The sequence below is a fragment of the Mustela lutreola genome, chromosome 10 (genome assembly GCF_030435805.1).
Source record: "Mustela lutreola isolate mMusLut2 chromosome 10, mMusLut2.pri, whole genome shotgun sequence".
In the NCBI taxonomy this organism is placed as follows: domain Eukaryota; kingdom Metazoa; phylum Chordata; class Mammalia; order Carnivora; family Mustelidae; genus Mustela; species Mustela lutreola.
The window spans coordinates 42,849,235-42,868,971 of record NC_081299.1 but is presented as its reverse complement, the minus strand read 5'-3'; the positions used below and the strand labels follow the sequence as shown (position 1 = coordinate 42,868,971).

Here is a 19,737-nt window from a genome sequence, read left to right as displayed (position 1 = left end):
CAAGTCTGTGTTCCAGAACGTACAGTCATTCCAGAGATGATGAAAACCCACTGTGGTGCAAGCACTTAGCAAATACATTTTAAAGCAGGGCCCTTGATGGGTCCAGACTTGAGTGGGCTCTTGGTGACATACTGGGGAGCTAGGTATGTCAGGGGGATTTGGCCTGGGTCAGGGCCTGAGACATGGAACGTTACAGAGATAAATAACACCGTCCATCCATCAGAGGCAGGAGCAGGTGGTGAAAAGTGGAATAGAATTTGGGACCCCAGCCATCAAGAGCTAGCTCTGTGAGGGTGCAGGAGGAGATGGCTCTGCTGGCCTTTCTGTGGGTGGGAGGAGAGTCCCCTTGAGGCCAAAGGTCAGGGAGCACTGGGCTGGGAGTCTGAGGACCTGGCGCCCTCTCTTGGTATCACCACTGACTGAACGGGGAGCCTTGAACCAGTCTCTCCTTCCCCAGCCACAGACTTCCCCTAACACCCTTTCTAACTCAAACTTTCTGTGATCTTAAAAGAACCTTCCTGGGGCGCTTGGCTAGCTCAGTCACTAAGTGTATGCCTTTGGTGCAGGTTGTGATCCCAGAGTTCTGGGATCGAGCCCTGCATCGGGCTCCCTACTCTGCGGGAAGCCTGCTTCCCCTTCTCCCACTCCCCCTGCTTGTGTTCCCTCTCTCACTGTGTCTCTCGTTGTCAAATAAATAAATAAAATCTTAAAAAAATAAAAAACCCAAAATCTTCCTTCTTACCCAAGGATGGGAAGAGACAAGGGTGACTAGCCCCAACCAAGCACATTATTCCACTCAGCAAACGTGCCCTGAGTCCATGCTGTGTGTCCAGGTCATTGATGGGCTGTGTAGTGAGAGGCCCATCAGTGGGACCAGCCTCATCCCCTCTCTGACTCACACCCCCAGCTGGCAGGAAGAAAGGACATGGAAGCCAAGAGTTAAAATACCGAGTCCTAGGGGCTATGATGAGGGAAGGACAGGGCTTGGTGGGACCCCAGAGGAGCCTGGCCTTAATAGTGGGGGAATCAAGGAAGGCTCCCTGGAAGAGGCGGCTTATGAGCTGAAGCTTGGAGGATGAGCAGTCTTTTGCCAGGTAAAGGGGCGGGCGGAGGGCACTCTGGGTAGAGAGTGAAGGGAGCAGAGGCACAGGCTTCCTGGAGCGTGACGCCCATCATTGACATGTTGTATTGCTGGGTGGAGCCCTGTCCTGACCTCAGAGATGGTGGGCCCTGCCATCTCTTACCTCATTTGGCCCTTACAATAAACCCACCAGGAAGGCGTGTTAACTCTTTTTAGAAACCAATTCTGGGCCATTGAGGATAAGTAACATGCCTAAGGACCCAAGGCAGTACACAGCAGAGCTGGGACTTGAACCTTGGTCGGGCTGACCCAAAACTTCTACACCCCATCCAGCTGGCCCAGAAGTGTGTCCTCAGACGTTCAGCCGAGACTGCAGAGATGGGTGTGGCAAAGGTCACTCTTCCTGGTGCTCTTGGTGGCTGCCGGGAGGTGAGCAGCAGCCTTGCCCTCCCCCATCCAGGCTGTGGCTCTGATTTGCCTGTGTGTCCTCTGACCTAGGAGTGAGGTCGTCTGTCACCACTATTTGACTAAACTGGCCACTGCATCTCCAGAGACTCTTCGGTCATCACTGACTACCACGTGTGTGACAGCTCAGTGATATCACCCCGTGAGGAGGCATCTGTACCTGTCCAGGGCGGGTCATCCGACAGGGTGAGCCTTGGCTTTCCTGATGTAGGCACACAGCTGTCATTGTCATGGGCTTCATCGCCACATCCATGCCTTCCCTGATCCTCAGATCCCCTCTAGAGGTCATCATGTGGAAGGAAACTGAGTTCACAGAGGACAGGAACAAATGTCACATCCAGACCTGACTCAGATCTTTGGCTCCACATTGAGGATGGGAGCGTCCTCCAGTCCTGTTCCCCAGGACAGCTCACCTGAAGCCACATGTAGAACTCAGCAGAATCTAGTTCTGCAATCTCAGTCTGTCCAGAAAGGATCACTGCCCACTGTGATTTCTTCTTAAACTTCAACAAAACACAGGGGTATAAAATATATAGTAAAAAGTGTGACATATCAAGAAGTAGAAAACAGTACAGAGAAAAAAGAAAAGTTATTTCTAATGAGACTACTCAGTAATACCCACTGTTTAACATTTTAGAGTATTTTTCCAGACTTTTCTCAGTACATACGATAATTGTCCTCTGTGCTAGAATAGAATCCCCCTGTATTTACTATCTGGTGACTCGCTCGTGTCACTACATTGTGTCTGGAACATCTGGCTATGGGCTCTTAGCTGAGTGAGTGAGTGAATGAGGACGAGTGGATGGCCAGTGACTGAATGGGCATCTGTCTTGTGTCACCGGACAGGTCAGGCTTTGTGAACTGTGCTCAGACTGTCTTCCGGAGTGGGAAGCCTCGGACTCCGTTCTGCCACTGTCTCCCTATCCTCCGTCACCTCGGACCTCAGTTTCTCCATCTGCACGGGGGGTTGCAGGTGGCGATGGTCGGTGTTCTGCAGCCTCTGACGCTGATTCTGCACAGCCCTGGGAGCGGGGGTGGGGGAGCCCTGTACTCTAGTTCCATACTTGGAATGCCAACACACACTGAATCCGGGAGAGCTTGGGTGGTTTGGGCCGATCATGGAGCTGGAGGAGAGTTACAACTTGAACTCAGGCCTGGGGGACCAATGAGCATGTAGGAGCAGAAAGAGCCTACTCTAAGAATCCAAGGGGACCAGAGCTGGGGCAGGGGCCCAGGGAAGCCTTGTCAGCCCTGCACTTTCTGGTCTGCCTCGAGGTCTGGATCTGTAACACAAGGACCTCCAAAGGCCAGCCGGTCCTAACATTGAGTCCTGAGTTCCTACACAGCCTGGCCCAGCCCCCCTCCCTTTCCCCGAGGGCCAGAGTGGACCCAGAGAGGAAAGCCCAGAGCTTCTGCCGAGGAGCCACTATTGGAGCTTAGTTAGCCCTGATGCCCGAGAGAGTTCCAGGCTAAGGGAACAGCATATGCAAAAGCTCCGGAAGTACAGGAAGTTCTGAAAACCCAAGCAGTCAGTATAACTGGAGCCTGGGGAGGAAACGGGAGCCTGGGAGGCAGTCACAGCTGGAAGGCCTGCAGATTCAGATGCTGGGAGTCAGAAACACCAGGCCTGAAGGCTGTGGGTAGTACGTTGAAGGCAGCAGGGAGCCACCACTGGATTTTGTGCAGCGACAAGGACAGGCTTGCCATCTTGCAATCTGTCTGACTACAGGATGGTTGATGGATTTGGAGGCAGTGGCCATGGTGGAGGCAGGGAGGGGCTGGTGAGGAGAGAGGCTGCATACCTGGCTCTTCTGTGGGGAGCGAGCAGTTGGAAGACCTCACCTGAGCCCTGGGCCCCCTGAGCCCTGGGCCCCCTGCCCCTCCCAGGCTCCCAGCTCGCTTGCCCCAAGACAGAGCTGCAGACTCATCAGCCCTCAGTGGTTGGGCTGCGTCCAAGCGCAAGGCCGAGATTTATGTTCAGTAAATTATTGGTGCCCCAGTCAGAGCGACGCAACTCAGCACAATGGCATCCTTCTCTTTTTGTCCTCCTTCATTTTAGAAGCCAAAGCTAAATGTTTTAATTTTACATTATTCCTGACATAATGCTAATGAGTTCCAGGCATCCCTCCCCCCTCCCTGCCCCCATCAGGCTCAACTCTGCAGAGCCAGGCTTCCGGGAGGGGCCCTGCTCCCCGGAACGCCCCTCCTGCCACCCCCTTGGTTCTCAGCCAAGTGCCCTGTGGCGAGTTTCTCCTTCAGGATCCCTTCCTGTTTTATCATACAGTTTTTTTATTTGTTTGTTTGTTTGTTGTTTTTTGTTTGTTTCTGTTTTTGTTTTTGGTTTTTTTTTTTTTTTTTCAGCTTCCTTGGTCTTCTTTCATGTGGTGGCCACAGAGGGCTTCCCCTTGTCCGAGGGACAGAAGGCACCTGGGTGGCTCAGTCATTAGTCATCTGTCTTCTGCTCAGATCTTGATCTTGGGGTCCTGGGATTGAGCCCCAGATCAGGCTCCCTGCTCGGCAGGAAGCCTGCTTCTCCCTCTCCCACTCCCCCTGCTTGTGTTGTTTCTCTTGCGCTCTCTCTCTCCCTGTTAAATAAATAAATAAATAAATCTTAAAAAAAAAAAAAGAAGAAGAAGAAGAAGAAGAAGAAGAAGAAGAAGAAGAAGGCTCTCCAGATTGCTGGACAGCTTGCCTGGTCTGGCAGAAGCTGCCCATCCCCTTCAGACCCCTGGGGCATCCCAGCCACAGGTGAGGGGTGGGACACCTCTCCCAGCCTCTTCCAGAGCTTTCCAGCCTGTGCGGGGCTAACGAGTGGGGGAACTGGGGCCTTAGGGGAAACAAACACTCTCGGGGAAGCTGAGAGACAGTGTGGCAGCTGTTACTGCTAGAATTGTTATGTCCTAGTGATGTGAAACTTTGAATTCTTTGCTTTTTGTCCTTTCTTTCCCACGGCCTAGTGTTTCCTAACCAATCTGCTTTTGGTTGAATGCAGTGTCAGAACAGGGCCAAGCTCTTTGGCATCAGCCATCCCTGGGTTCAGTCCCGATGCCACCCCTTTACTCTGTGAGCACTATGAGCTCAGGCTCTCTGGGACCGTCTGTCTCCTTCTCTATGAGAGATAGTCATGAGGCACCTTGTGTCCAGGGTGGCCTGCAGGTCAAAAAACGCAGAGCACAGAAAGAGTGCACCGGCTGACTTCTTTATGTCCGGTTCCAACATGCAGTCTTCAGACTCAAGTGAGGGAGAAAGAAATGCAACGTGGACGTTTTCCATGAACTCCCTTCCCAGGCCGAGCGTTTGCATGCTGGCAGTTCAAGAGTACTGGCGTCCTTTCTCTTTGGCCAGAGTCTGCGTGTGTCCCATCCCTCCGAAAGATTGCCTCAGGCCCAGCTCGGACTCAGTCTCCGCCATGGTGTTACAATTGGTACCTCCGGAGACATCCGGAGCCCTGCCTGTAGGGGACAGGGCCCCACCTACAAAGAGCCCTGCTTCAGGTCCCACAAGCTGAGCTGGGGACGCTGTGGCACACCCAGGGCATGGCCCCCAAGCTCAGAGCCTCCCCACTTTTAGGGATCGCAGCCGTCTATGCATATCTTGCTTCCCCTCCAGTGACCCTATCCCAGTAGGAGCACTGTCTCAGGAGTGGGGACATGGGAAGCTTGGCTCTTTCTCCTGACAGAACCTGTCCTGCCCCCTACTAATTTGGGGTCTCCCCACCCTACCCCGCACTTCCCTCAAGGCTCAGTTGTTTGTTATTTGGGGTTTTTTTTTTCATTCATTAACAGATATTTCCAAAAGCCCACTCCGTGTCAGGCCCTGTGTTGGGCATTTTTAGATGGGTTTGTGGCAGAAAGATCGTTTGAAATCTTAACTGTGCATGACTCATCTCTGCCTCCAGAGATCTTTCCATTTGGCCCTGGGGCCTGGGATGTCGAAACCCAAAAGCCAGAAGTTCATTCCTGTCTGCTCTGCTTTCTGTTAAGTCATCTCCTCCCCGAGGCACCTGAGTAGGGCCGTAACGCTATTCCACACATACCCATTTGACAGATGAGAACAGAGGCCCAGCAGGGAAAAGGACTTTCCCTGGATACCTGGCCCAGGGGGCTGCCCCGTGGCTGATCAGCGGGGTGCCTGGCTTATTGCTGGATGTCACCATGCATGGTAGGGTAGTTGGGGCCAGGAAGGAGGGTCACTGGCAGCAATCCCCCCTTCAGAGAGACCCCAGTGTAGGCCTCGGGGTCCCAGGCCTGCCTCTCACGGGGTTGCTGTGATGCTGGTGGGACCAGGGCAAAGAGTGTTCTAAACACTGGGGCACTTGGCCATCAGAAAGGTTTGCTGTGTCTCTTCTTAACTTCTTATCCCCTCCAGGGCTTGAATTTCATTTGGGTTTTTGTTTGTGTCGTATGTTCTTAATGGTAACTGACTTTCCTTCACCAGCTCCTATGTGAGTGCAAGACTGTCCCCTTTCCTTCCATCTGCCGTGAATCCGGGTGCTGGGTTGGAACAGCTGTAGGAGGGTGTGACAGGGGACCCCGGGCCCCATTCAGGGTGTGGTCCTAAGTTGCCTGCACAGGGTCAGCCCACCTTGGCACCCCTCTGTTGGTCAGTAACGGGTGGCTAGTTGGGGCAGATGGGAGGGGTGATGGTGCTGAGGCTGGTCATCCTGTTGATAGCACTGGGAGTTGGGTGGCAAGTGCACCCCAGTTTAGAGCTGGTAGCTTTGGGAGACATCTTGCAGCCCCCAAACACAAAATTGCCTGGCTTGGTTCCTGAACATCGGGGACAGGTCACTCCCCTCCTCCCTGGTGGGTCTCCTCCGAACTCCAAGCTCAGCCTTTGTGACTCTCCCACCAACATCCCTGGGTCTTACTGCCCATACCAGTGGTCTCACAAGCCTGTTTCTGAACACCGCCCCCTTAAGGTGGGAGCCCAGGGCCTCACAGGACATCCTATGAGATCCAAAACCCAGAGCACACTGGGCAGGCAGGGGGCTCACAGCCACCCACGATCTTAGACGGGATCTTCACACATTGTACATTTGTAAAGTTTCCGAGTGACCCGATGTGAGGTTTTCTTTCAAGAGATGGGGGTGATGTCTGGGGGCTTTTTCTTCCCCAGGCAGTCCTAGGACACTAAGCATCACACAGCTGCCACCTGGATGAACTGCACCTGGTGCGCGTTCACCCCCATTGTCCCACTGTCCTGGGCAGACAAGCCTTGGGTGACTAAGCGCAGGGGAAGCAAGTGACTGGTCTAAGGTTGCATAGCAGCCAGTGATAGAGTCAGATCTGGCCTCAGATCTTTAACCTCGATGTTTTCACATATGGACGCAACCCCACTGTTTCTGTTTGGAATTTGGGAGAGGTGCCAAAAGGGGGACTGCCATTCACTGAGCGCTGTCCTGTACCCAGTAGCAGGGGCATGCTGCCCTGATGGCCCTAGCGGGCATCTGAGGCCAGGAGTGTCACCACATTTTACAGTGGGAACACAGAGCTCCATAGGGGCCAGGACCAAGAGGAACCAGACCTAAGCCCCAACTCTGCTGGTGGTGGGGAGACATTGTGCCCAGGCTAGGGGGCAAGCCTGAGGGGAGGGGATGTTGAAGTCGGGGGCTTGATAGGGCCCTTTTGTTCATGGTGGTCCCTATCTTTCCTCCTCCCAAAATAGCACTGGCCAACCTCACTGCAACTTGTAGTCAGACACAGCCCCCAACAAAGGGGACCAGGTGCTTCTGCTTGGCGGTTGGTTGTGGAGGTGGGGTGGGCTGCCATGTGGCTCTCCAGCCTCTGCCTACTGGCCTCCCCCTCCCAGGCCCAAGTTCCTAGAGGCCAAGCCGGGCAGCTGGCACGGTACCAGGATGAGTGCGGTGTCCATGCCATGTGTGAGCAGTGAGAGATGGGCAGTCCTGGAGTCAGCCCCACGATGGCAGCCAGGCCGAACTCGGTCCCTGGCCCTCAGAAGGGGGCAGAATCAGGAAGGATGGTGGGAGGACTGTGGAGAGGAGCGGATGTGAGGCTTGAGCTGGGGCTTAGAAGACAGGGAGGACTAGACAGGCAAATCGAGGGCCCTCGTGTGCAGAGGACACAGATACAGGCCTGAAGGCTGGCAGTTGTGGCTTATGGCTGAGCAGGGGAGGAGGAGAGAGCACTGAGCTAGAAGTCAGCGTGGCCAGAGGCTGTTTTTGGCCTTGCCTTGGGGTTCTCTAAGGCCACATGTCCCCTCGCCAAAGCCGAGCCCGTCCAGCAGCCATGGGAAAGTTGGGAGGTACTGTGGGCCCCTGAGGGCTGCCTAGAGCCGTGGAAAGAGGTGTGTGGGAGTGTGACTGTCTCCAAGTCTGGCTGGGTCAGGTGTTGTGACAGTGTGAGGATGTGTCTTTTATCCACTCACCTCCTAGAAGCTGTTTCACTCTGGGTGAGTGTCTTCTCCCCACCACACACAGACTGTTCCAAGGCCACACGTGGGGCAGTCTGCCTCTGCGGTGCTGTGGTGCTGGAGTGCTGTCAGTCAGTGCATCTGGGGCCCGGAGCCCGTGCTGGGGTCTAGGGCTTGAGGGTCCTTGTGTAGAGGTGTGAGCGTGTACGGGCTGGCCTCTGTGTCTGTGACTTGAGCCCTGTTGGTGTAAGCATGTGCTGGAATTGGTGCTGTGCGGTGGTGTCCTGGGCTTCTCGGTCTTTGACGCCGGGCCTGGTTGGGATGGGAGGTGTCGGTGCATGTATGTGTCTGAGTCTCCGCATTTGCACCTGGGGCTCGGTGCACGTGTGCGACAGCCATCCCATGCCATCCACCTGCTGCCAGGCCCTGGCCCCTGGCAGAGCCGCTCTTTGCCTCCCCATGATGTTCAGCCTCTGCTCAGCACAGGAGCTCCCCCGGGGCCCACCTGTGTGCTTGAGGAGCAGACTCTGTGCCCCTCTGCTTCTCCTCATTTGGGGGCTCCACAAACCTCTGGAGGGGTGGCCTAGCCCTCTTGGCCCTTGCTCACTGGGAATAAGAACGTACTTCTTGCCCAGAGACTTTGTGCTGGAGAGATCCCAGCCAAGAGCCTTCTGTGCAGTCCTGGTGAGAAGGGACAGGGGGTCTGCAGCCCTCATCCAGCCTTGGAAATCCACCCAAGGGCAGGTACAATCTGACTGTCTCTGGGAGATGGGGGGGGAGGGGGGCTGTGGTCCCTCTGGCACATTCTCCCTTTGCCTTCTGTGCTTCACAGCACCTCCCCAACCCCCTCCAGCCCGCCATCCTCTCTGGATGGTTAGGAAGGCACAAAGAGCTGAGCAGGTGTGAAGGGACCCCCACACTGGCCGGGGATCTTGGTCCTGGCTGCCCAAGACACTAGGGTGGCCCAAAGCACGGGAGTCCGGGCACTGGAGGCAAACCTAGGGTCTATCCCGCGGGAGCTCTGGAAATCTGGCACCTAGACTCCCTGGGCCTTGCTTTCTGCCTGTGTCGTGAGGGAGGGGTTGTTATCCTGTCCTAATGGGACAAAGGAGGTCATGTGTAGGAAGAGTCTGGCCCAGTCCTGGGTACAGGGTAAATGTAAGAGCTGCTGTTCCCGACACAGTCTCCCTCCTGCATACGTCTGCTGGCTCCTTCGTTGACTCAGGTAGTACCGTGGGCCTGAAGTAAGACCAGCCCCTCATGGGCTCCCAGAGCAGAGTCCATGCTGCTGCCGTCCGGCCTCCCCTCCCAGGACTCTCTCCATATCTGTCCCTCCCCTTCTTGCTTGGACCCCCTGAGGACTGGCAAAGCATAGGCTCTGCGGAGACTCCGGTGGAAACCCCATGGGGCTCTGAGGACAGTGATCTCCAGGCCAGAGTCCCCCTGCTGGGGTAAGGGGGTGGGGAGGGGACCTCAGCTCCCGGCTGGCTGGCCTTTCGAGCTGGCCAAACACTGAATTATCTGACATCTTGGAGAAGGCTCTGGCACTGCACATCCCAATCATTGTTATAAAGTAAGTTAAAAGTTTGCACAAAAATGAGAAGTTGATCCCCGAATGGCTTGCCAGACTGTTGTAACCCAATATATTTTACCCTTAAACCAGAAATGTGTTTGTTTAGAAGCAAGTCACTGGCAAATGCCAAAACTGGAGGCATTTCCTCCCCTGCCCCCACCCATGCCCTGTTTCCCCAACACGCCCCCCCGCCTTGCCCTTTGTGTCCAGATTCTTAGCCAGAGCGTGAGAAACCGGGCCCTCTCTGCTCTGTGGGCCATGACCACCATGGGGAGGAGACTTAACATTCACCTGGAACCCGCTGTGTGCCGGTTCCTCCACTGGGCACATCCTTGCATTTACTTCTCACTGTCGATAGCAGTGGCCCTATTTCAGAGAGGAAGAAAAGTGAGGGCAGAAAGGGCACATGATTTGCCCAAGTTTGTGACTGTCCCTTGGCGGAGGCCGGTGCAGACCTCTCTCTGCACGGTCTCATGCTCTGTGGCTCATATCACACTGCCCCCCACGCCTCACCTGTGAAGCAGCAATCTTGCTCTTTCCCAGGGGCCCGGGGAGAGAACAGTCTTGCTCAGCACACGGTGTGTCTGACAGCATGCTTCCCTCGGCAGTCTCGCTTAGCCACTCTGCAGACGAGAGCGGGGCTCAGAGTGGGCAGGATGCTGAGCGGGGTGAGCCCAGCCCCAGCTGGATTCCGACAGCTGACCCTGGACCCTCCCTCTCCCCCAGCCAGAACTTGAAGGGTCCTTGGGCTCGGCCTGCAGAGGGAAATGCTGGGCCCTTCCCAGCTCCTGGGATGGCTCCCCTCGGTCTTTCATCTCCTGCCCTTGGTTCTATGAGCGGCACGCAGCCGTAATGGATTGTAGTGGACTTTTTTCAATTAGGTTCTGATTTTCCCCTGCCTGTTACTATAAAACTCCAGATGGTCTGGGGCTTCACGGTTCCCGGGGTATTTTCCCCCATTATTTTAATCTTCCTTTGTAACACGCCCCACATGTGGAAACTGGGCCTTTCAGGACCCTGCGCTCTGAGCGTCGGCCACGGCTCACTCCTTTCTGCGGCAACGCCGTGCTTTTCCTCTTTGTGCAGTGACATCTCCTGTCTTGGGGGGCCAGGAGGAAGGGCACCCTCCTCTCCCAGCCTCAGCTCTGCATCTTGGGCCAGGCCTGGCCTTTGGCTGGAAATGGAACCCAGGCTGTGGGCCTGGTTGGAAGTCATTGTAACAGCTGCTGAGTGCGACCCTGTTTCTGGTGCTTTCCATCGGGGTCCTGCAGCAGTGACCAGAGTGGTTAGGGGTACAGAGAGACAGACAGACCTATCAGCCAGACTCGAGACCAGATCCCAGCTCTGCCAGCCTGGAGCCAGGCGTGTCCCCTTGATGAGCCTCACGCTCCTCGTCTGCAGAGTGGAGCGAAAAGGGAGCCTTAGCGGCAGAACACGTTGTCATGATTGGTGACATACCACGTGAGACACACACAGCAGCCACCAGCCCTTGGTCGGTATCCAAGAGGGTGTCACCTGGCCACCTATATCCTGAATCACCCCAGGGTTGTCTTAGGATATATTTTAATGTTCATGCATTTTAAAGTAAAAAGTATCTGACATCCCTTCTTACATTTTTTTCTAGACAGGTGTCCCTTCTGTCTCTTCTCCTCTCTGTGTCCCCACCCACCCACTCACAGTAGCTACCCCCTGTTGCCCATGGCATGTGAGCATTTGTTCCTGACCACATAAATGTGCTGTGTGGTTGGTTATTAGAGTGTGTTTCACATTCACCCCAAATAATACCGAATGCTGCATGTACCCTGGGCTTACAGACAGCACCCCCCTGCTGTGTGCCCAGGTGTGCCCAAGTGATGCCCCCATTTTTGGTGGAACTCCAACCAATGCACTTGCCCGAGGTCTGACTCCAGCTGGGAAGTATGGATTTGCACCCAGGCTTCTCTGATGCTGAAACATAAAAGTGTGGAGGTGGGAGCTGGAGGGAGCAGGCACCACCAAGCCATCACCAGGGACTAGGGCACAGGCTCCAGGATGCCATAATGAAGACTGATACTTGCCAGGCACTAGAATACTCTGTGGGATTTAGGCAGGGAAGGACTCAGACCTGTAGGCTTAAGTCTTCCTTCTAGATCCCAGATTTTGTGGGAGAGGAGAGGCAGGAGTCAGGACGGCAGCTAGTGCAGTCACTGGGGCGAGCGGAGCTGGGGGTGTGGGCCAGGAATCAGGGCGGCAAAGAAGAGAAGAGGGTGCACCAGGGAAGTTGTTTAAGAGGTGGCATTTCCGTGGCTTGGTGGCTGATTGGAAACAGGGCCCAGGGAGGAAGGAATGGGTTTTTGGCACAAGCATCTGGGTGGAAGTGGAAGATCAGGGGCTGGGGAGTCCAGCCAGAAGAAGCAGCACCAAGGTCCTCCAGGTGAAGAGCCAACTCATTGGCTGGGCCCCATCAATGAGTACGTGGGGCAGTTTCTGTGGTGTTTTCTGGGAAAAAATACCCCCAAACTCACCTGTTCCAGGATGAATCAGCACTCCATGGATTAGAAAGAAGAGAACCCCCCACATTCCCATTTCTACTTCCACCTCTCCTCTGCGTCCCTTCATTCTGGCTTAGCAAATCCTTGGCTGTCTCCAGAACGTTCTCTACCCCTCCCAGTCTCTTTGTGCTTCCCACGCTGTTTGTCCAAACGCTGCTGAGGCATCAAGTCCTGGCTCCTCCGAGAGAAGGCTTTGGTGAGCCCCCTGCCTTCCCCAGCTGGAAGCCCCCTGACATCAGCCCCTTCATGGGGCTGAATGCATTCTTTTTTGTTTGGACTTACGGGTGTTTTGTGGCCTTTTTTTGCCCCAAAGTTCCAGCTCCCAGCACGCTGCCAGGCACACAGGGGTACCCGAGTGAGTCAAGATGTGAATCCATGTGCACAGAGATGAGAGGATGAGCCTGAATCCCAACAGCGAGGAGGTAGAAGGGTGGCAGATGAAGGTCAGGTGACAGCACCTGCGAGCAGGGTGTGTGGTAAGGCTGGGGGCATGCGACTGTTGCATGGGGTGCGTGGATGACTTTCAGAGTCATGGGCTTTACCTGGCACTGCTGGCTTGTGTTGAAGATTGAGGGGGTCCCTTCTTCTCACTAGAGGTGGCAGTTCTGACTGTGGCTTAGCCCTTCTGGGCCAGTAGCAGCCACTTCTCCTTTGTCCCCCTTGTACCAGGGTCGGGGACATCCTAGGAGATCTGCCCAGCGGGGTTATATACCTGAACATTCACAGCAGGAAAGAAGGGGTCTGTCCAGGGCAAAATCTGCCCGAGAGCCTCAAGGAACTACTGTGTCGGGGGAGGAGTACAGGAAGGCCTGTGTGTCGCACCCTGGGCTGCAGACCCCATCGAAAGATCATTACATCTTTGGGTCACAGTGGCATTGCCATAGGGCCCATTCTCCATCCCCCCTCAGGGAAACCAAGGCCCCCTGTTGGCTCTTTTTCTGCCATGAGACCTCTGTCTCCATTCTGGAAGCATCTCTACCCCCCCAACACAATAGTGGGGGGTACCTCTCCGTGCTGCCCTCCCAGCCCCCACATAGCCAATGGATTGGGCCCTGTCAGGCCATTCCCACCCCAAAAGGTTGCCTCACCCTCATCAGGGGCTGTTTGGGGCACCCAAGCAGTGCCCCCATGGGACTGACCTTGAAAGGGTTTTAGGGCCAGACCAATGGCAAGCCTGTCAGCCAGGGCCCCCTGTTCTTTACTTCTGGGGTCGGTAAAACCTGACCTACACAGGTATCTTTCCTGAGGGCAGGATAGGAACCATCACTACCGTGATAACAGAACATTCACAGAATATGTGCTGTGTCGCGTGTGGATATGCACCTTGCCTTGCCCTTACACCAACTGCCTGAGCTGGTTTGTCTTCATTTTATGGAGAAAGAAAGAGGGGCACTGACTTGCCAAGATCACAGGGCAGTCTGCTTCCTAAGTCTGGACCCCCGGCCTCAGGTTGTGCCACACCAGACCCTGGAAAGGCCTTGAATGCTAAGGGGGTTGGCTGGATGTCGGAAGGCATGAGGAACTCTGGAGAGTCCTGAGTGGGGTAACCCCAGGCATAGCACAGGCCCAGCAGAGCGAGCGCACATGGCTGTGAACCAGGGAGCATGCCATCTTCCTCACTCTGCCCCTGTTGGCCATCTGCACGGTGGTTGGATAGAGAGAGCCGGGTGAGCCATGGCAGCAGCTGTGAGCAGAGCCCATACCCTCAAGGTGCCCCGGCGTGTCTGGGGACTGGCCTGCTGGGGGTGTGGCTCGGCAGTGGGCCCCACAGCGTCTTCACCCCAGAGCAGTCTTGGATCAGGCGGCACCCCTTCTCCACCTGCTGCTACCTCCAGTTCCACCTCGGGGGATGGGCATCCCATCAGGGCACCCTTGACCGCTGTTTATTGTACCCTAGCCTGTGACTCTGCTCCACGGCGGGGTAGGACATGGGTGTGGCACAGACCTCGGGTACAGATATTGGGTGTTTGGATGAACCCTGCAGGGAAGAGGGTGCACTCCCAAGGGCACAGGCACTCCAGGCCTGGGGATTTCTGTTCTCACCACCCCCCCATCAGGTTTTTAATCCAGCTTTTGTCCTATGAAGGAGATGCTAGCCCTCCCCTCAAGGCACCCTCAGCTTGGAGGTCTGGCGAGAAGGCAATGGGTGTGCAGTAAAAATCTTCTGATCTGCAGGCTCAGAGTGTGTCCAGAGAGGGGCTGCGGAGGCTGGGAAGGCTTCTCGGAGGAGGCCGTGCTTGAATACTACTGAGTAGACCTAGTCCAGTAAGACATCTGCAAAATAAGTGAAGGAGGGAAAGGCATTCCAGGCCCAGGGAGCAGCTCAAGCAAAGGCCTGGGGGCATGAGAGTCCCGAGGATACTGAGTCGTCACTCCCAAGCAGCTCCAGCAGGACGACGTGGTGGGTGTGTGCAGATGGGAGAGGCGACAGGGTTGCTGCAGAAGAGCGCGAACACCAAGCCACAGGTCCTGGGCTTTTGAAAAATGTATGAATTAAATTGTCATTGAGATGGAAGGGAAGGTGTCCCATGGGGGGGTAGGGCGTGCAGCCTGAACAAAGCCACACTGCTGAGACGGAGGCTGGCCAGACAGGCACACGGGCCCCTCTGAGAAGAAGATGATGCCTGGGCCTCCAGAGTCTGCTGGGCTCTCGCACAGTCCAGAAAAGCAGGCGGGGCCTAAGAACTTATTGCTTCTCGGCCTTAGATATCTACCCTTCAGGCAGCGGCCAACGGAGGAACAAAGGGACCAGCTGGGTGCCAAGAGGCAGCCCGCTTTCCAGCCGTGGCTCCTCCACCTCATTTTGGGGTGAATTTGGCACGGAGCCATTGTAGGAGAGCAGAGGAGTAGCTTGTGGCCAACTTACTCCCCAAACAGGATTTCGTCCCGGTTTTCATGAGTGGAAAAGGCCCATCAACTGGGAGCAGGAGGCAGGACAGTCTCTAAAACCCAGCAGCAGGCTGCCTGCCTTGGCTCAGCCCCAGTGGAGCATAGCCTGCGGTTGTGGCCGGGCCTTCAAGGAGGAGACGGAGGGTGGAGACAGCTCACCCCAGACCAGTCATTGTCCCGGAGTCCCCGTCCTTATGTCTGTCCTAAGCTGGGGGATGAAACTAATGATGGACCCGGGAGCTGGTTCCTCTGTCTTTTCCTCCTCAAGGGTTGCCCCGCCCTGCCCACCTGCCCTGGGAAGGCAGCGGCCAGAGCGGCCAGAGCACAACCATCGGCGCTTCGGCGTCAGAAGGGGCCTGCGTCCTGTCTTTGCCGTGACACAGCCCTGCGGTCACCACACAAAGCCTCTATCTCTGAGGCAGGAATGTGGAGGCCACACACCTCAGAGTTATGGTGTGGTACAACAGCGTGCTCCGTGTCTGCATGGATAGAGCGGGGCCGGGTCTGAGTAGGGTCGTCTTCCCAGCCCCCGGTGTGCCCCACAGGAGTGCTGGCCTGGCCGGACACCCTGGACAGTGAGGACAAGCAGGGAGGAGTGGCTAGCCACACGGGGGGTCCAGGAATGTGCCAGGGGGCAGCATTAGAGCTGGACTTTGAAGGCTGACGGGGGATTGGATGGATGATTATAAGAGAGATGGTGTCCCTGGCTGAGCAACTGGCGAACTGGGGCTTGCAGTGGCCTAGTGGGCTCCTGCTGTTGCTGGGGGCGTGCAGGAGTTGGGGGCAGGAAGGTATACAGGGCGTCCGGCCTCAGGCAGAGTCATGGCATCCTGTTTTACGTCAGAGACCTCCTCAGGGGGTCGTGTAGGGGAGAGCGTGGGAGGAGTGAGAAGTTCGAGGGTTCTGGGGCGGGGGGACCTCAGCAGAGTCTGGGGGGATGGGGCACCCTGGACTGCAGAAGGAGGCCCCACGTCTTCTGCTCCGTCCAACCCACCCCAACCAGAGGCGTCGCCTTGTTTGGGCCACACCTGCTGCTTGCCCACTGCCCAGCATGGGACCTGGCCCATGTTGGGCACTGGATGGATGCCCAAACAACGCGTTGAAGACCCTGAGTTTACAAATGGGTTGTTATTCTGACAGTGATCGGCACTGATGCACGCTCCAGATGGACAGAGCCCTTTGACAGTCAGCGTCCCCCTCCACATGGAGCCCCCTGTCAGCCCTGAGTGGTAGTCACATAGTCTTAAGTCTGTAGACAAAGAAATAAGGGCAGTCAAGGGCACTGCCCTAAGTCTCACTCACATGCAGGCCTCAGATCCCAAATCCAGGGCTGTCTTTCCCACTCTCCTGTCCCTTCAAGGCTGTGCTGCCAACAACAGCATGTCATTTCCACCTGCCACTGGGGATCCTTCCAGATCCAGAGAGGGAAAGACCCCTTTCTTCTCTAACCCTCACGGCCATTTCTAAGGCACAGGAACCCACCAGGGTTTTCCGGATAGAGCCTGGATCCCGATCACTACATGGGGAGCTGAAGTGGGGCACCCGGAGGCCTTGGGCAGGACTGGGGGACAGGGGATGCTGGGGCCGCTCCCAGGCTGAGTAGCGGCCCTCCCCCCGGTGCTGCAGAGCACCCCTCACCAGCCTTTCCTGCAGTTTGAAGGCTGCAGCAAGGCCTTCTCGCGGCTGGAGAACCTCAAGATCCACCTGCGGAGCCACACGGGTGAGAAGCCATACCTGTGCCAGCACCCAGGCTGCCAGAAGGCCTTCAGCAACTCTAGCGACCGCGCCAAGCACCAGCGCACCCATCTGGACACGGTAGGCCAAGGGCAGAGGCCGAGGGGAAGGGGTGGGCGGAATGCACGCTCCCTCCCTTGTGCGGTGCAAGCCAGCAGCCAGGGCCCGCGAGGAAACTTGCCTTTGTCCTGAGTCCTGGACATTCTGGGCAGCATAACTATGCCAGGAGAGGGGAGGCCTGTTATTATGGGACGTTTGTCCGATAGGTAGGGGCAATTTTCCATCTCCCAGTTGTGGCCAGTGTCTCTCAACATTGCCAAATAGCCCAGGGAAGAGGAAGTAAAGTCTTCCAAGTTGAGAACCAGTGCTTCAGCCTGCGGCTCCTGGCCTGGGCACCAGTGTCCAGACATGCCCCATGGAGAGAGCTGGCTCCCCCAACCCATCAGCCAGCCGCAGAGCAGGCCTTCCCTGCTCTTCCCATCCCACACCCTCCATGGAGACAGGTCAGGGCCTCTCCAGGGCTGTCCATTAGCTCCTAAGCATGGTGGGTGTGGGGTTGAGATGAACAGGGCCTCGGACTCTAGATCTGGGCCCCAGATCCCTGTAAGTCCATCCCCTTTCCCTTATTTGGGTCAAACGGCCTTAACCCTCAGCTTTGTCACAGCTCCTCTGTTGGTCATCCAGACCTCAGCGGTTAGCAGCACACTTTCAAAAACGTCATCTCCCATGATCTCATACTGACCCTGCCTGTCAGGGGGCCGCTGACCCTTTTGACAGCTGAGGGAAGCGGGGCTTCAGGAGGCTCAGTGTCTGCCCAGCTGGGAGGTGGCGGAGCTGACTCGGAGCTGGGCCTTGCACCCGTGTCCCAGGGGTGCATATGGCCTGGGGGGACCCCATCCCCAAGTACAGCAGGAGACAGGTCTGTATCCAGAGTGTATGTCTGTATCTCTCTGCTCTCTGGGCAAACATTGGGTGGCGGACGTCTGCTGGTGGGGGACTGGAAGACCCGAGTGGCCAATGGGCCCAGGCTGTCTAACAGGCAGATACACAGATGAGGAAACTAGGCCCACAAGAGTGAGTAACAACAGCAGTCAGAGCTGGGAGTGAGCTGGGAAAGCCGAGAGCCAAAATGTTAGAAACACAGAGGTTAGGTTAGGTCCTGGCCAGGATGTTCTGTACGTTTCCTTCACAGCCAGTGTCCCATACACTCTTCCCAGTTTAATGTTGGTAATAGTCTACAAAGTAAAGGCCACGATTCTCATTTTGCAAAGAAACTGAGACTCTGGTGAAGTCACTGACTGTCACACAGCTGGTACATCGCAGAGTCCAGTGACCCTTGGCTGGAAAAGCCAGGGTAGCAGTCCCCCTGGAAAGTAGGGATCGGAGTACAGGGGACAGGGTAGGAAGAAGGAGCCCTGTCCCCAACTGAACCCAACCCTTCTCTCCACTCCACCCCCCTCAGGCTTTGCTGTCACAGGCTGTGCTGGGGACATGAAGTGAGGCCTTCTCACCAACCCCTGCTTTTATTACATTCTCACTAGCCCAGCCTTGGGGTCCTTGGTCCCCACCCAGGCCCTGAGGGGTATAACCCGTGCCCAAGCCCCCTGGTTATGTCTCCCAGAGACCGCAGGACAGCACCAACAGCACCAGGCCCTCTGCACACGCAACCCCCAGCCTGAACAGTGTCCCTCTGGGCCTCTCAGGGTCACCTACTCTGACTTGCCCCCTTCCTCCCTCCCTTCCTGCTGCATTTCCTGGACCCAGCCCCAAAGCAACAGGCCTCTGGCCCCCACTTGGTATGTGAACAGAGCTGTGAGGACTAGGTCAGGTCAGGCCCACAGTGAGCCCAGAGGGTTATAGCAGGCCTTCATCTCCCCACAGGTCCTGGTGAAGCCCTAGAGGTACAGCCGCCAAGCCCAGCCCCCACTTGTGCCCTTCCCCACAGAAACAGCTCTGGCTATCCTGCCCAGAGAGGTTGCCTTCCCAGCACACAGAGGCCAGTGGGTCAGCCCATGTGGGCTGGGCCTTGTTTTCCAGAAGGGAGACCCAGTCATGTTCCCAGCTCCCCTCTGGCGCCAGAGAACATGGGATTCTCGCCATAGGCAGGAAAGTGGCAGAACAGACTAGAGAGAGCCAGCCAGGTTTGAAGTCTGGCCCTCCACCTGGGCCCAGAGCTCTAAGGAATGCCACCGAGCCTCTCTGGGCCTCATTTTCCTCAAACACCTACATCACCGGGGAGACATGGGAAAATGAACAGCAACAATGCAGGTGTAGGCCTGACACACGGTCCACACGGCAAACAGGAGTACCTCCTTTCCCTGCTCCGACTTGCTGACTGGAAGCTGACCAAACCCGGCCATGTCCCCTGACGCTCAGAGTCCTGACTGCCACTGTGCAGGGGGTGATCAGGTCTCCTGTACCCAGGCAAGGAGAGCCCCCCCCCCACCCCAGAATGTCACTGACACACTCTTGCTTTGAGATCTTGGGCAATGCGTCAGCTTCTGTTTCCTCCTCTGTGCTTCTCCCACAGTGGGTATGAGGCTGAACGGGTGCCCAATGGAGAGTAGCCGCACACAGACGTGGAGGGCCATATGGGCCATGGCCCTCCATCCTTCCTGCACCAGCACCAGTGTCCTTGTTACTAATGAGGCTCTGGGTCCGGGATGGTGACTCCCCAGTCCTGGGCTTGGCTGCCGCCTGGGATAGCCACAGGGTTTCCTGAGGGCTCACGGGGGAGCAGAACCGGAGGAATGTTCTGCACACGTCAGGCCCTGGAAAAACAAACACGGAGATGGGCCTTGTGCCCTTTCCAGGCGAGTGCGCCTGCACCCTCGGAGCTCTGTTTGTTTGCTTTCTGGCAAGAGCGTGTGGATTTGTACCAGTGTCCCTGAGGGACAGGGCCAGGGGCCTGAAAAGCTGGAGCCCACGAGGGAGAACATGTATGTGTACATATGTCCGTGTGTTGGGGTGGGAGCAGGGCCCTAGGAGAGAGAGAGAGTGAGAGAGAGAGTGTGTGTGTGTGTGTGTACACGTCTGTGTCTCACGTAGCTAGAGAGGGGCAGGTCTGAGGCGTGCCCTCCGCCCTCCTGCCC

The 19,737-nt window shown here is 56.3% G+C and overlaps 1 protein-coding gene across 4 annotated transcripts in view; it reads left to right on the top strand.

Moving 5' to 3' along the window:
- The window catches only part of GLIS1 (GLIS family zinc finger 1), a 216,799-nt gene that overhangs the window by 179,252 nt on the left and 17,810 nt on the right, over positions 1 to 19,737 (top strand). For all 4 annotated transcript variants that reach the window (XM_059137085.1, XM_059137082.1, XM_059137081.1 and 1 more), the window contains one exon: positions 16,565 to 16,726. In XM_059137085.1, the coding sequence (XP_058993068.1) occupies positions 16,565 to 16,726 (162 nt within the window). The remainder of the gene's footprint in view (positions 1 to 16,564; positions 16,727 to 19,737) is intronic.